Source organism: Ascidiella aspersa, chromosome 9 (genome assembly GCF_963924565.1).
Source record: "Ascidiella aspersa chromosome 9, kaAscAspe10.2, whole genome shotgun sequence".
In the NCBI taxonomy this organism is placed as follows: domain Eukaryota; kingdom Metazoa; phylum Chordata; class Ascidiacea; order Phlebobranchia; family Ascidiidae; genus Ascidiella; species Ascidiella aspersa.
This window is the reverse complement of record NC_139455.1, coordinates 16868475-16878984: the sequence shown is the minus strand read 5'-3', so window position 1 is coordinate 16878984 and position 10510 is coordinate 16868475. Positions and strand designations below refer to the sequence as shown.

At 38.5% G+C, this 10510-nt stretch overlaps 1 protein-coding gene across 1 annotated transcript in view; it reads right to left on the bottom strand.

Moving 5' to 3' along the window:
* Positions 1-309: 309 nt before the first annotated feature.
* Positions 310-10510, bottom strand: part of LOC146133288 (transforming growth factor-beta-induced protein ig-h3-like) — a 33191-nt gene continuing 22990 nt past the window's right edge. Inside the window, exons 2-13 of the mRNA XM_083397166.1 lie at positions 10280-10399; positions 9355-9449; positions 8403-8552; positions 7844-7968; positions 7363-7573; positions 6606-6785; positions 5461-5619; positions 5051-5190; positions 2732-3031; positions 1995-2099; positions 1154-1292; positions 310-678 (exon numbers count right to left, since the gene is read on the bottom strand). Coding sequence (XP_083253292.1) covers positions 464-678; positions 1154-1292; positions 1995-2099; positions 2732-3031; positions 5051-5190; positions 5461-5619; positions 6606-6785; positions 7363-7573; positions 7844-7968; positions 8403-8552; positions 9355-9449; positions 10280-10399 — 1939 coding nt within the window. The 3' untranslated portion in view covers positions 310-463. The remainder of the gene's footprint in view (positions 679-1153; positions 1293-1994; positions 2100-2731; positions 3032-5050; positions 5191-5460; positions 5620-6605; positions 6786-7362; positions 7574-7843; positions 7969-8402; positions 8553-9354; positions 9450-10279; positions 10400-10510) is intronic.

Sequence of the window (10510 nt, the reverse complement as noted above, 5' to 3'; positions counted from 1 at the left end):
AAACAAACACGTACATATGTACAAAACAAATAGCGCCCGGCGCTAGTCGAAAAGTTAGGCAACACAGGTAAAAAAGTGCGGAATTTCTGGATTTGAAAATCTCTAACCACTTCAAAATGATTTGAGAATATTTAACCACAAAAGATAAGATTGCTGATCTGCGTAATCTTAAACCCTTTGCAAATCGATGAAAATTGTTTCGAGCGTTGGTTACTGAAAATGATCGATTAATTCCTTTGTAATCCACCACGAATATTATTTTTTAAAATAAGAAATATCTCAGACAATGTCATATTTAAACAACTGACAAACGGGTGTTTACTTATTCTTCGCTAACCCGGGACAAATTTCACAGAGTGATTATAATTGAAAACACGGAAAAAAACAAGTGACATACAAAGGTAAGAAAATACGCTCTACAAAATGCAGAAGATTTACCTATATGGAAAACGTAAAAACATTTCTATAATCTGAATCTTCTTGGAAGTAGGATGTTGTCAATCCCGTAGAGAATGCCGTTGGTTGCCAGGAGATCGCTTTCAGTTACTCTGGCCCTCAACCTCTTTCTTCTTCTTCCGAGCATCAAACGCTTCCTCTTGGGACACGAAGTGATGGAGTAGCCGATCAGAGAGCGAAGCTGACGACTCCTCTGCATCAGCGATATGGAACAATGGGAACCTAACGAGGTAGGAAACAAAATTCGATAAATTAGTATATGACACAGAAAACGTCGCACAATAAACTTTAAAACGCATTTTTTGTAACTTTGTAAAGAAACATACGCATGTTACACTTAGGCTGCGTTTTCAGCGATGTAAATTGCGCTAATTTTATAACCGATGTCCCTGTTAGTATATACATCCAGATTGCACGTAAACTTTTGCAGGTCGACTGGTGGGTTTCCTATAAGGTTTCTCTTATTTGGCTGTTTATTCCCTTAAACATGTTAGAAGTGTGATATTTAGTTGGGATGTGAAAGGTTATCAAAACGAGAAGAAACTTAAGTTAACAAAATTATGACCTTTTATAGAGTGCCCCAAAATGACCTTTTTTAGTTGGTTGAACACCTTACTCCACAAGCAGGGTTCGCACTGTGAAAACCTGAAGCATACAAAACTTAACACAAAGGCTCTTTCTGCCTTATTTTTCTCACCTCGCACAAGATGCAGCTTAATGATCTGCCTCAATCGCTGTGATTTCGACATGAGCGCGCGAAACACGTGCGGCGCAAGGCGTTTGAATGCCTTGTTCGTGGGGGCGAAAAATGTAAACGATCCTTCCGTTTTGAACAACTGAACAAAAACTAGTGTAATAATTTACGTTGTATTTCGTTCCTAGAAATATTACAAGCACATTGTCAGGTCGAACACCTTGCTTAAAATTTAAAATGTGACTTGAAATCATGTTGATATTGTTATGCATTTTAAACTTCTATTTGAGGTTCGACGGCGTCATATTGGGGAGAAATTTTGACGAAAAAGCTGAAAGGAAAACTTTAAAATTCAATACTATACTGTAGGGCAGGGTTTCCTAAACTGTGGTCCGCCACGACTGCACAGCTGGTCCTTGACGACATGACAAAAAATTAAAAAGTCACTCATATACGTTGTACAGTACGTACTCTTTTAAAGATATTTGCCACAGTTATTCATAACTTGATTTCGAACGCTTTTGCTATCCAGTATCGTAAATCTTACTTGTTGCGCGAAGATTAGTGAGTAAAAAGTTTTTTGTGAGGCAGAAATGAGAAACGAAGTAAAGTTAAAGGATAATTTAATTGTGTAATTATACTGCCATTGAATTACTTGTTAAGTACAGTAACTTAACTTTAATTGTATTGCGGTCCGCGAAAAAACAGATTTACAAATAGTGGTCCGTGGTCCAAAAAAGTTTGGGAAACCCTGCTGTATAGGGCTACTGGGTATGGACTACTTAAATTCTGTACTGTCATATTGTTAGTCACATAAAAAAAAAGCTGAACTGTGAAAACTAACTCTTTGTATTCCGGACTTCTGTATTGCCCCAAGGATAATAGAAAAGTTACTTTTGTGCGATCGTGAAAGTTCTGCCAGTAAGTCACCGCTAGGGGGTAGAAGAACCTGTAAAATAAATAATAAAATGTGCTCGTTAAGAGGTAGTTGTGGTATGAAGCCGGGCGAACAGCGGAAACGAAACAGAAAAATTATATTTCTGTTTTTTATGGTGTTGAAACACTCGAACTTATCGCGAAGTCAACGCAAAAAAATGTACGTGCTAACCTTGTGCTGCAAGAAAGAATAGTTCAAACTAAGGATATCGAGTACCATGCGGCGAGGTTAGGTGGTGGCGTCACAGAGTTATTTCAGAGATGACGTCACAAAGTTAGGTCATAACAGGGGTCTAAAACAACTTTAGGAAATCTAAAGTTTTCGTTCAATCGCGTGTACAAAATGGCACTGAAATCTTAGGTTAAATATAATCAAGGAGATGGCGGATAATAGCCTGGCGGTAAATGGACATGTCATGATTTAAACGAAGCACATTTCTTTACCGGCACGGCGTTCCTGACAAAAAGTATCTTACCGGAACCCAGGTCCGGACCGCTACGGACCGTCCAAGCTAACTTTCACCACTATCTTAGGGTACACATGGTGGTTGTGGCAGAATGCACACAACATTTAAACATTTTAAATAGAGAGCTGTTGTGCTTTTATAAGTTACTCCGCCAAGCATCCTTCCTTTACTTTCTTACCCTGTCCACGACAAGCACGGCTCCGTTACAAGGCTTGAGTCGCGGTCGTCGCAATATTCTGGCACATTGAAGCGTGAGAGCGTTCTTCCGTATCAACCTCTTCCGACCGTTGTGAAGGACCCTGACGTTCCTCTTATACTTTCCCACTTGAGTCCGAGCGGCAGGCAGCAGGGTCGTCATGCTGTCACGTGATCTGACGTCAGCGAGCGTCACAGCTTCCGGGAAGACGTGAAAGCGCTCAAGCCTGACCAGACGCTCTTGGTTTGATATAAGTTCGATGATGGCGGATCGACCAAATTTCTAAAGGCAAAGTTTTATTTCAATTTTTAAGGGTCATTCCTAGGTATGTCCGACAGTGTAACGAAATGCTTTTAGGTTTTCAAGCCAAATTTTACTTTTTGCGTTAAATGATTAAGTGACGCTTAATTATTGTTTAACTAGTTACAAATGAATGTGGTTAAAATGCATTTGGCATTGGATTGGAGATACATCACCGTACTACCTATAGTGTTGCGCGTGTGTGTGTATAGAAAATAAATGTACAGCAAGACTATAGGTAATTTTGTTGGCTATACGTTTCATAAAACTCTTGATCCTGACTTTGATAAGTTGTTTTTTCAGAAAGATTAACCCGCAGATCGTTTTACTTGCTACCCAAAAGTTATCGAAGTAATCACAATAAAATGTATACTTTAAAGGCCAGAAACTGCTCTAAAAAATAAAATATAGTTATAATTATCAGTAAAAAAACGGTTTAAGTAACGACGACCTATAAAAGGTTTATTTTATACAATTTTTACTTTTCTTTGTTCGTAATTTTTTTAATCTGTGCGTAAGATACATGCAAATACGCTAGCAGATCATGTATAAGCGAATATAAATATTCCATAATCACGAACATGCCATTTTTTTGATAAATGCTACATTCCAGCACACTAACGGTCCCATTTGTAACGTTTGTGCAATATTAAAAATATGGCAAGACCAATAATTACGATTCTTACTGAATAAAAGGCAAAAGCTACTGGTTGTTTAGACATTCAACATCGATAATCAGGCAAGAAAAAGTCGTGGTAAGGTATACTTTAATCTGCTCATTAACAAAGTTGTTCTAATAGGGATAAAAGCAGATAGGCGTAACAGTGCATATTTGGGATAACTACTGTATTATCGTATATCTGTCAGTTCACCAACCACACTTTAAGGCCGTGTGAATCGTCTGGATTTCACTTGTGTGGATTTTGTTTAAAAAAAAACTCAAAACTAACCGCAGACAAGGCACGGCGCAAACGGCGGGCCGTTTAATCCTTGACCGTGTCGTTGCGCTCCAATTAGGCCCCTCAAAATCGGGGTGGCGGCGCATTAGTATCAACAAAACATGGCGGCCAAATCGGTGGACCCACAGGTGTAATCGAATTATATTTGCCGGCATGAATCCGCCCAGTGTCGTGTTTCGCCTACTGGCAGTGCCACCGCTAGTTTCTGCTCTGCGTGTTGCAGTCGATTGCCACGGCCGTGAATTTGGAGCGTTAATTTGCCCGAGTATCTGGTTTCTCAGTGCAAACGCCAAGAGTGGCAGAAATGCCACAAGAAAGTCACGCGGGGCGACGTTGCTAATGCGAAAAAGGTTTCCCATTTTGCGACGGCGCTGGAAGACTGCAGACATGTAGACTCTGGTAAAGAAAACACGGAAATCTACCCGATTTGCAAGACCGTTAACTAAGTGCGTTCGCGTTGGGCAACTACGAAAAATCAGCAGACTCGAACTTGTTCATGCTTTAGTTTGTTTAAGTTTTCCACTAGGGATGTACTGTTTGTTATAGATTGCAATGAGACGAAAAACTACAAGCTTTTAGCGCAACTAAAAAGAGTGCGGCTTCCCATTCCCCCATCTTTATTCATCACCAGTCTATATTTTTTCCTAAATGCATCACGATTGCTATAAGTGCAGAATATAACATTTTAATACCCATGTTTTAATATAAGTAATTGACTTACGTAAGTTAACAACTGTTTATAGACATTAGAATACATCTTTATTCTTCAATAACCCCTATGTTTGCCGTTCGGTTAATATCGTTATTTAGGGAGAATTAGGATAGCCAACAAGTTGACTTGAGACGTGCTTTATTAATTTTAAACAGCTAAAAGTTATCAGATGTGAAATAAGTTCTTCCATTTTACAGGCGGTCGATTTTCGACAGATAAAGCCAGCGGGGCGCAGGTTTGGCATGCGTATCTTAGGTAACACCTTTTGCAAATCTGGAACCTCGCGGCCATTCATTTGGTTACTTTACTTTAAGGCCCAACTCAACTCACCTTGAACGCCTTGTTCGTTGGGGCGACGATAGTAAAGTTACTTCGTATCGTGAGCACATTATTGATCCCAGCGGATTGCAAAATCTCGACCGCATCTGACAGGCGAGAATCAGAGAGCATCACGTCCAAAACTGATGTAACTGGAAAAGGCGTTGGATAAATAAAAGTAAATATTGCATTTCGAAAGCCGTGCTTTTGCAGTTTAGTAATCTTGAAAAACACTAACAATAGGAATCTAAAATCATACTTTATTTAAATAAAACTCGAACCAAAAGTTGAAACAAAGTGGCTGCGGAACTTTTTTTAGGAATTTCTTAATGAGTTATTTCAATTTTGGTTGGATCAGGTCTTACACTTTAGATGTCGTGTTTCCGAATACACTGTCGGTCTGCCTGTTTAATTATACTCACTCGATGGTGGCTCCAGGACTTTTTCGATCACGTGGATAACCGCGTTTGACGTCATGACGTCTTTTTTTGTTATGGCTTTATCTTGGATGAAAACCCTTTCTTCGTGGCTGCGCATTGTGAGGTTTTGCCCTTGTTTCGTCACAAAGCGGCGGGAGTGAACTAGAATGAAGCGATTGTGTTGATCGATAACTCTAGTATACATTAACAATAACTGTAGCGTCAATAGAGTTAAAAATCGAACTTTCGCATTTATCAAAGGGATAAAAAGTTTTGAATTATTGCGTCACACTGTTTGCCATATGATTCAGTAGCCTAGTCACGTTTTTTGGATATTTTCCAAATGACAAATCATTATCTAAATAAAGATATACGGGAATTAAACGCTTCTCGATACAAAAATATTTAAATGGCTTCCTAATATACCTAGAACAACCCCTGAATTTCCTTACATGACCACAAAATGTCAGTTTTTATTTTTCTATGTACGAATCGCAATGAGTGTTTTTACCTCGGTGAAGGTAAAGATTCGAATAATAACTTTGGAAATATTATTCGAATAATATGTACTTCGGTTTATTTACACCTGGGGTTACCAAACTTTGTTCAGGTAATGACGGAAAAAATGTATTTACTTTTTTTCACCTATTTAATATAAACCGACGAATAGGTAAAATAATACTTAAAAAAAATCTATACCAAGCTTTACGAAAGTCGTGCAAATGGGAAAACAACGTACCATTTTTGCAGCACTTTTTTATGCTAAGCGTAAGGCTATAGAGTTATAGACAGTAACTACGCAAAAACATAAGTATTGTAATAAAGTTTGCAGCACTGGTCTAAAATCCTACCACATTTTTACGGTAACAAAACAAGTTTGCAAGGAAGGAATAAACATGGGAGAGTAAATACTTTAAATATACTTGACCCACCCAAACACTATCGCTAACTCCAAACCCAAGTAATGTTAACAATTTACGCCCCCGGACGAAAATGTGGTAGGATTCTATACGATCGCCAAGTTCGACTCTAATAATTGGTCGACGCCCCGTGGTTAGGACTACTGGGTTGGTCGATTGAATCAGGTAAGATTAAATATTGTCCCGTAGGTCAGCACAAACGTGTAGTACCATCGTGTTTAATTTCACCTTCAACAGCTGGCGTGCAAGCGACACGGTTGAGTAGGTGGTTCCGCATGACCACCTTCAAACAATTGCCGTGTTTGTGGGAAGCTGGCATCCGGTCGAACGCTTCGTTGCTAGGAGCAAACAACGTCATCGAACTGGTTTGTGACGTCAGGTCGTGACGTAATCCCGTACGATTTAAAGCTGAACAAAGTAATAGATTTTGCTTGAGCAAACGCTATTTGGGTCAGAAAAAAATATTCGTTTTTTTTCTAAAACGAATTACTTCCAATATTAAAACTGCGAATCATTCAGTAGACTTTTTTAACTTCTACACTATGTGTTAAACAAAATAAACTCGAAATCAGTTCGTTCTGATACATGGTAAGCTTGGTTTTAACGCACGATGTCCTGGTCATTTCTTGCAGAAATCATTTTTAGAAAACCCCTACAAATGTTCTGCGGAACACTTTGAGAAACCAGCGGATTCACAAATCGTTTAAGGAGTTTTTAGGAAACTCTGTTTCCTCTTAATCTGACATGATAATGGCTCTCTTGAACTGTTGCGCCTTTTGTGTGTCCCCCGTTTGCATCCGTGATATAATACCGCCGATTAGAAATAGTACTTTTTAACTATTTTACGTCTTAAAGCCCTTGATTTTCTTCTTTAATACGAGGTTAAGTTCGTTATCCACAAGAATTTATTATGACTAAAGCAATAAAATTGAATCGAACTAAAATTTGCACACTAATAGTATATATTACTCAGTGAGAAGCCCACCGTCAATTAGTCGAGAGAACTCCTTTCCCGCCGAAAGCAAATAGTCCCAAGCGTTGCCCTCCACAGGGTCGATGATGTCATCAATAAAGTAAACTACCGAGTTTTCGTTAACGACGTCACGGACCGACACCTTCTTGCAATTGACTGTCATAACGTCATCATCGATGTCAGACGCAAAAAAGTTGACCCGGATTGGATTTCCAGAAATCGCCTTAAATTATACCATGGCGTAATATTAATTTAACTATACTATAGTGGTAATATATTTCCCGAAATTCACAGTAATACACATTTAATGTCAAACAGAAGATAATTTCTAAAACTTAAAAAATGTTCCACTTATTTATTTTCTCATTCTACGTTAAATGGTTTTATATTTTCGTTGGCATTTCGGGATGCATTTTAAAGTTAAAAAAGCTTGAATAGCTGTTATAGCCCTAATCTGTAGGTAACATGAGCTATTAATCTAATGACAACTTACGTGAAATATCTGATTGTCATTTATATCAGTAGAAAGTAGCGTCTTGTTTGGGATCACGTGGTTTTCCAGGAACTCCTGAACGTCATTGGTCTCACTTGATTGATTTTCTGACTTAGCCGAAAGCGCTACCACAAAGCAAGGAAGATTGTTGAACAAACGGTTTTAAAAGGAAAATAATTTACAAACAATACTAAATGGTCTTCTATCACTTGTTACCATGCAGACCATTATAAAGATCCTTTAAATTCTTTGAACACCCCTATTACCACCACCCATTAACTCGTTATGCTTAAAAGTGTTTCATTTAGGCATACTCAAGTACAGTACATCTGGAATATCAGCTGGCACTGTTTAACAACAAATTGTGTTGCAATGTTGACACGCTTGCAAAACCGTGCCTCATGGGGCCAAAGTATAAAGAGTTCCAACAGACCAATCTGATTTTCCGATTTAGAAAAAGACAAATACTGCTGTCACCTAAAAAGTGTTTTTATTCGTATTTTTACTTGATATGTCTACAAACAGCGGTAAGTGCAACAAATAACTGGTGCGTATTCACCTTCCACAAGGACTTCGTCGTTCGGCATGAACACAGTGAGTTTCTCGTCGTTAGGTGGTGCACTGACCGAGGGGGGAAGTTCGGGTAATCCCCCTCTGGTGACGGTGGCCAAGGCCGGGTCTGTGAGGTCTGATCGCCGACGAAAGTTCACTGAAACAAACAAAGGTAAACATGAACTGTTATATAAACTGTTGTTACCAAGCATAGTAATATTAATCAAAAAACAGCTCTTCTGGTAATTAACTACCAGAAAGATTACCAGAAGACTTATTTTTTGATGAATATGAACTGTTATTTGTGTACGCTCGGTCATGAGATGCTGCCATGGAGCGTATATGTTATGCTATATCATGTGTTTTGGACCGCAGTTAATCCGGTCACACACGTTGTGGCGCCACGGTTACGTAATTTTGTAGTAGCGACGGGAGTAAAACCTACAAAACCATGGTCTGAAAACCAGAAATCGTACAAAATACGCAAGAAATTATAGCAAAACTAAAAGGGAGTTTTATTTAAATACCACCAGCAGCAACGAAAATTTTTGAATTTTGAGAAAATGCGGTAATCGTCCTTTTTAGGCTTTACGTAAACCGTTTTGTTCCCTCCTTAAAGACAAGTGTAGGGTTTTCATGCGATATTGTAGGCTGGATATTGAGAAACAGCTACACTAGGAATGTGTGACAAATTAGTTTGGCAGTGTGGTATTAAAATGACGTAAGTTTGTTGCTGTCCTGCATGGACAAAACGGAAAAGCATTTTTGTCGAGTTAGCGGTTGCGCAACAAGTTTTCTAATTTTATTGGGCTTTGCAAAAAAAACTTCAAACACGACAAATGCTTAAAGTTTTCGACAAACATCTCTTTGCATCGCGGCACCAAGAAAGGCCAATCAACCGCCCACCGGATAATTGCGGCGACACTAGTGCACAGATTTGGTAAGCGGTAATTATGTACCTGGATGACATTCCGTACGCTCTTCATTGATGTGGTAATCGGCGCAGCAGCGGTAGGTGATCGTTTTGCGTGGCCGACGACCTCCGAAGCCGTACCTGCAAATTTTCAAGTTTGTATGTTTTGTAATGGTAACATTGCGAAAACATTTCAAGGATAAAGTTTTTAACTCCAGTGTCCAGCATCAGAATTTTTTCTGTATGCTGAATTCCAGAATTAAAAATTTGGTAGCGAAATTTATTGTGGCAATAACAGGAATGATTTATCTTTTAGGCTTATTTCTTGCTTAAAGAAATCTAAATCACAAGGGGTCTCATAGTTTGATTGAATTTTGTACTTGGTGAACCCGACCACTTCCTTGCAATAATGGAGAACCCGGTCAATATTTAAAAGAAGGAAATGTAAAAAAACTTCCAAGTCCCCATACAAACTACTAAATAGGGCTGCGGAAATGAATCGGCACTCAATAAAGTTAGGTGGAGTATTTTATAACCTTGTGGGAGGGTGAGGTGAATTACAACCCTAAAGGCCCACTGCTGTATAGCTTCTCTATTTTAATTACTATAAGACGGATTAAATGTAAGGCTGCGGAAAAGAAGTGGAACTTCGAAAAATCAGAGTCCAGTACTTAGGCCGGAGACCTACTTTTCTCGGTTCGATTCAAACTTGGACTAACAAACTGTTTTAAACTGATACCTTATATCCCTGCTACCAACTGTATAAAAAATGATTCATACTATCATTAAAGCTAAGTTACATGAGTATGATGCAGCTTATATTATTTTATCAGTCAATTAACATAAAATATTTGCCTGGAAACTTTTTACGGACCCTGTAATTCAAAATAGTCGAAACTGAAGATATTACAACTAAGAAAAGAAACTACAACGGGAACTGATCGCGTTAAACTGCTATAAAAATTACCTACTTTTCGATACAGACGTACTTGTATCTTCTCTCTCGGCATTTTTCCTCACTTTTAATCTTCTTGAGAATCGTTGAACTGAGCCCAAAAAGCCCAGGACTCTCGGAAACACAGACGTGCTTCCTGCAAAGAAAGAAAATGAAAATGTATGGCTTAATATAATAGTAGTCAATTAGTGAAAGTAATAGGTCGGATTCTATGTTTAATTTGCACAACAAAATTCGTTGTAAACGG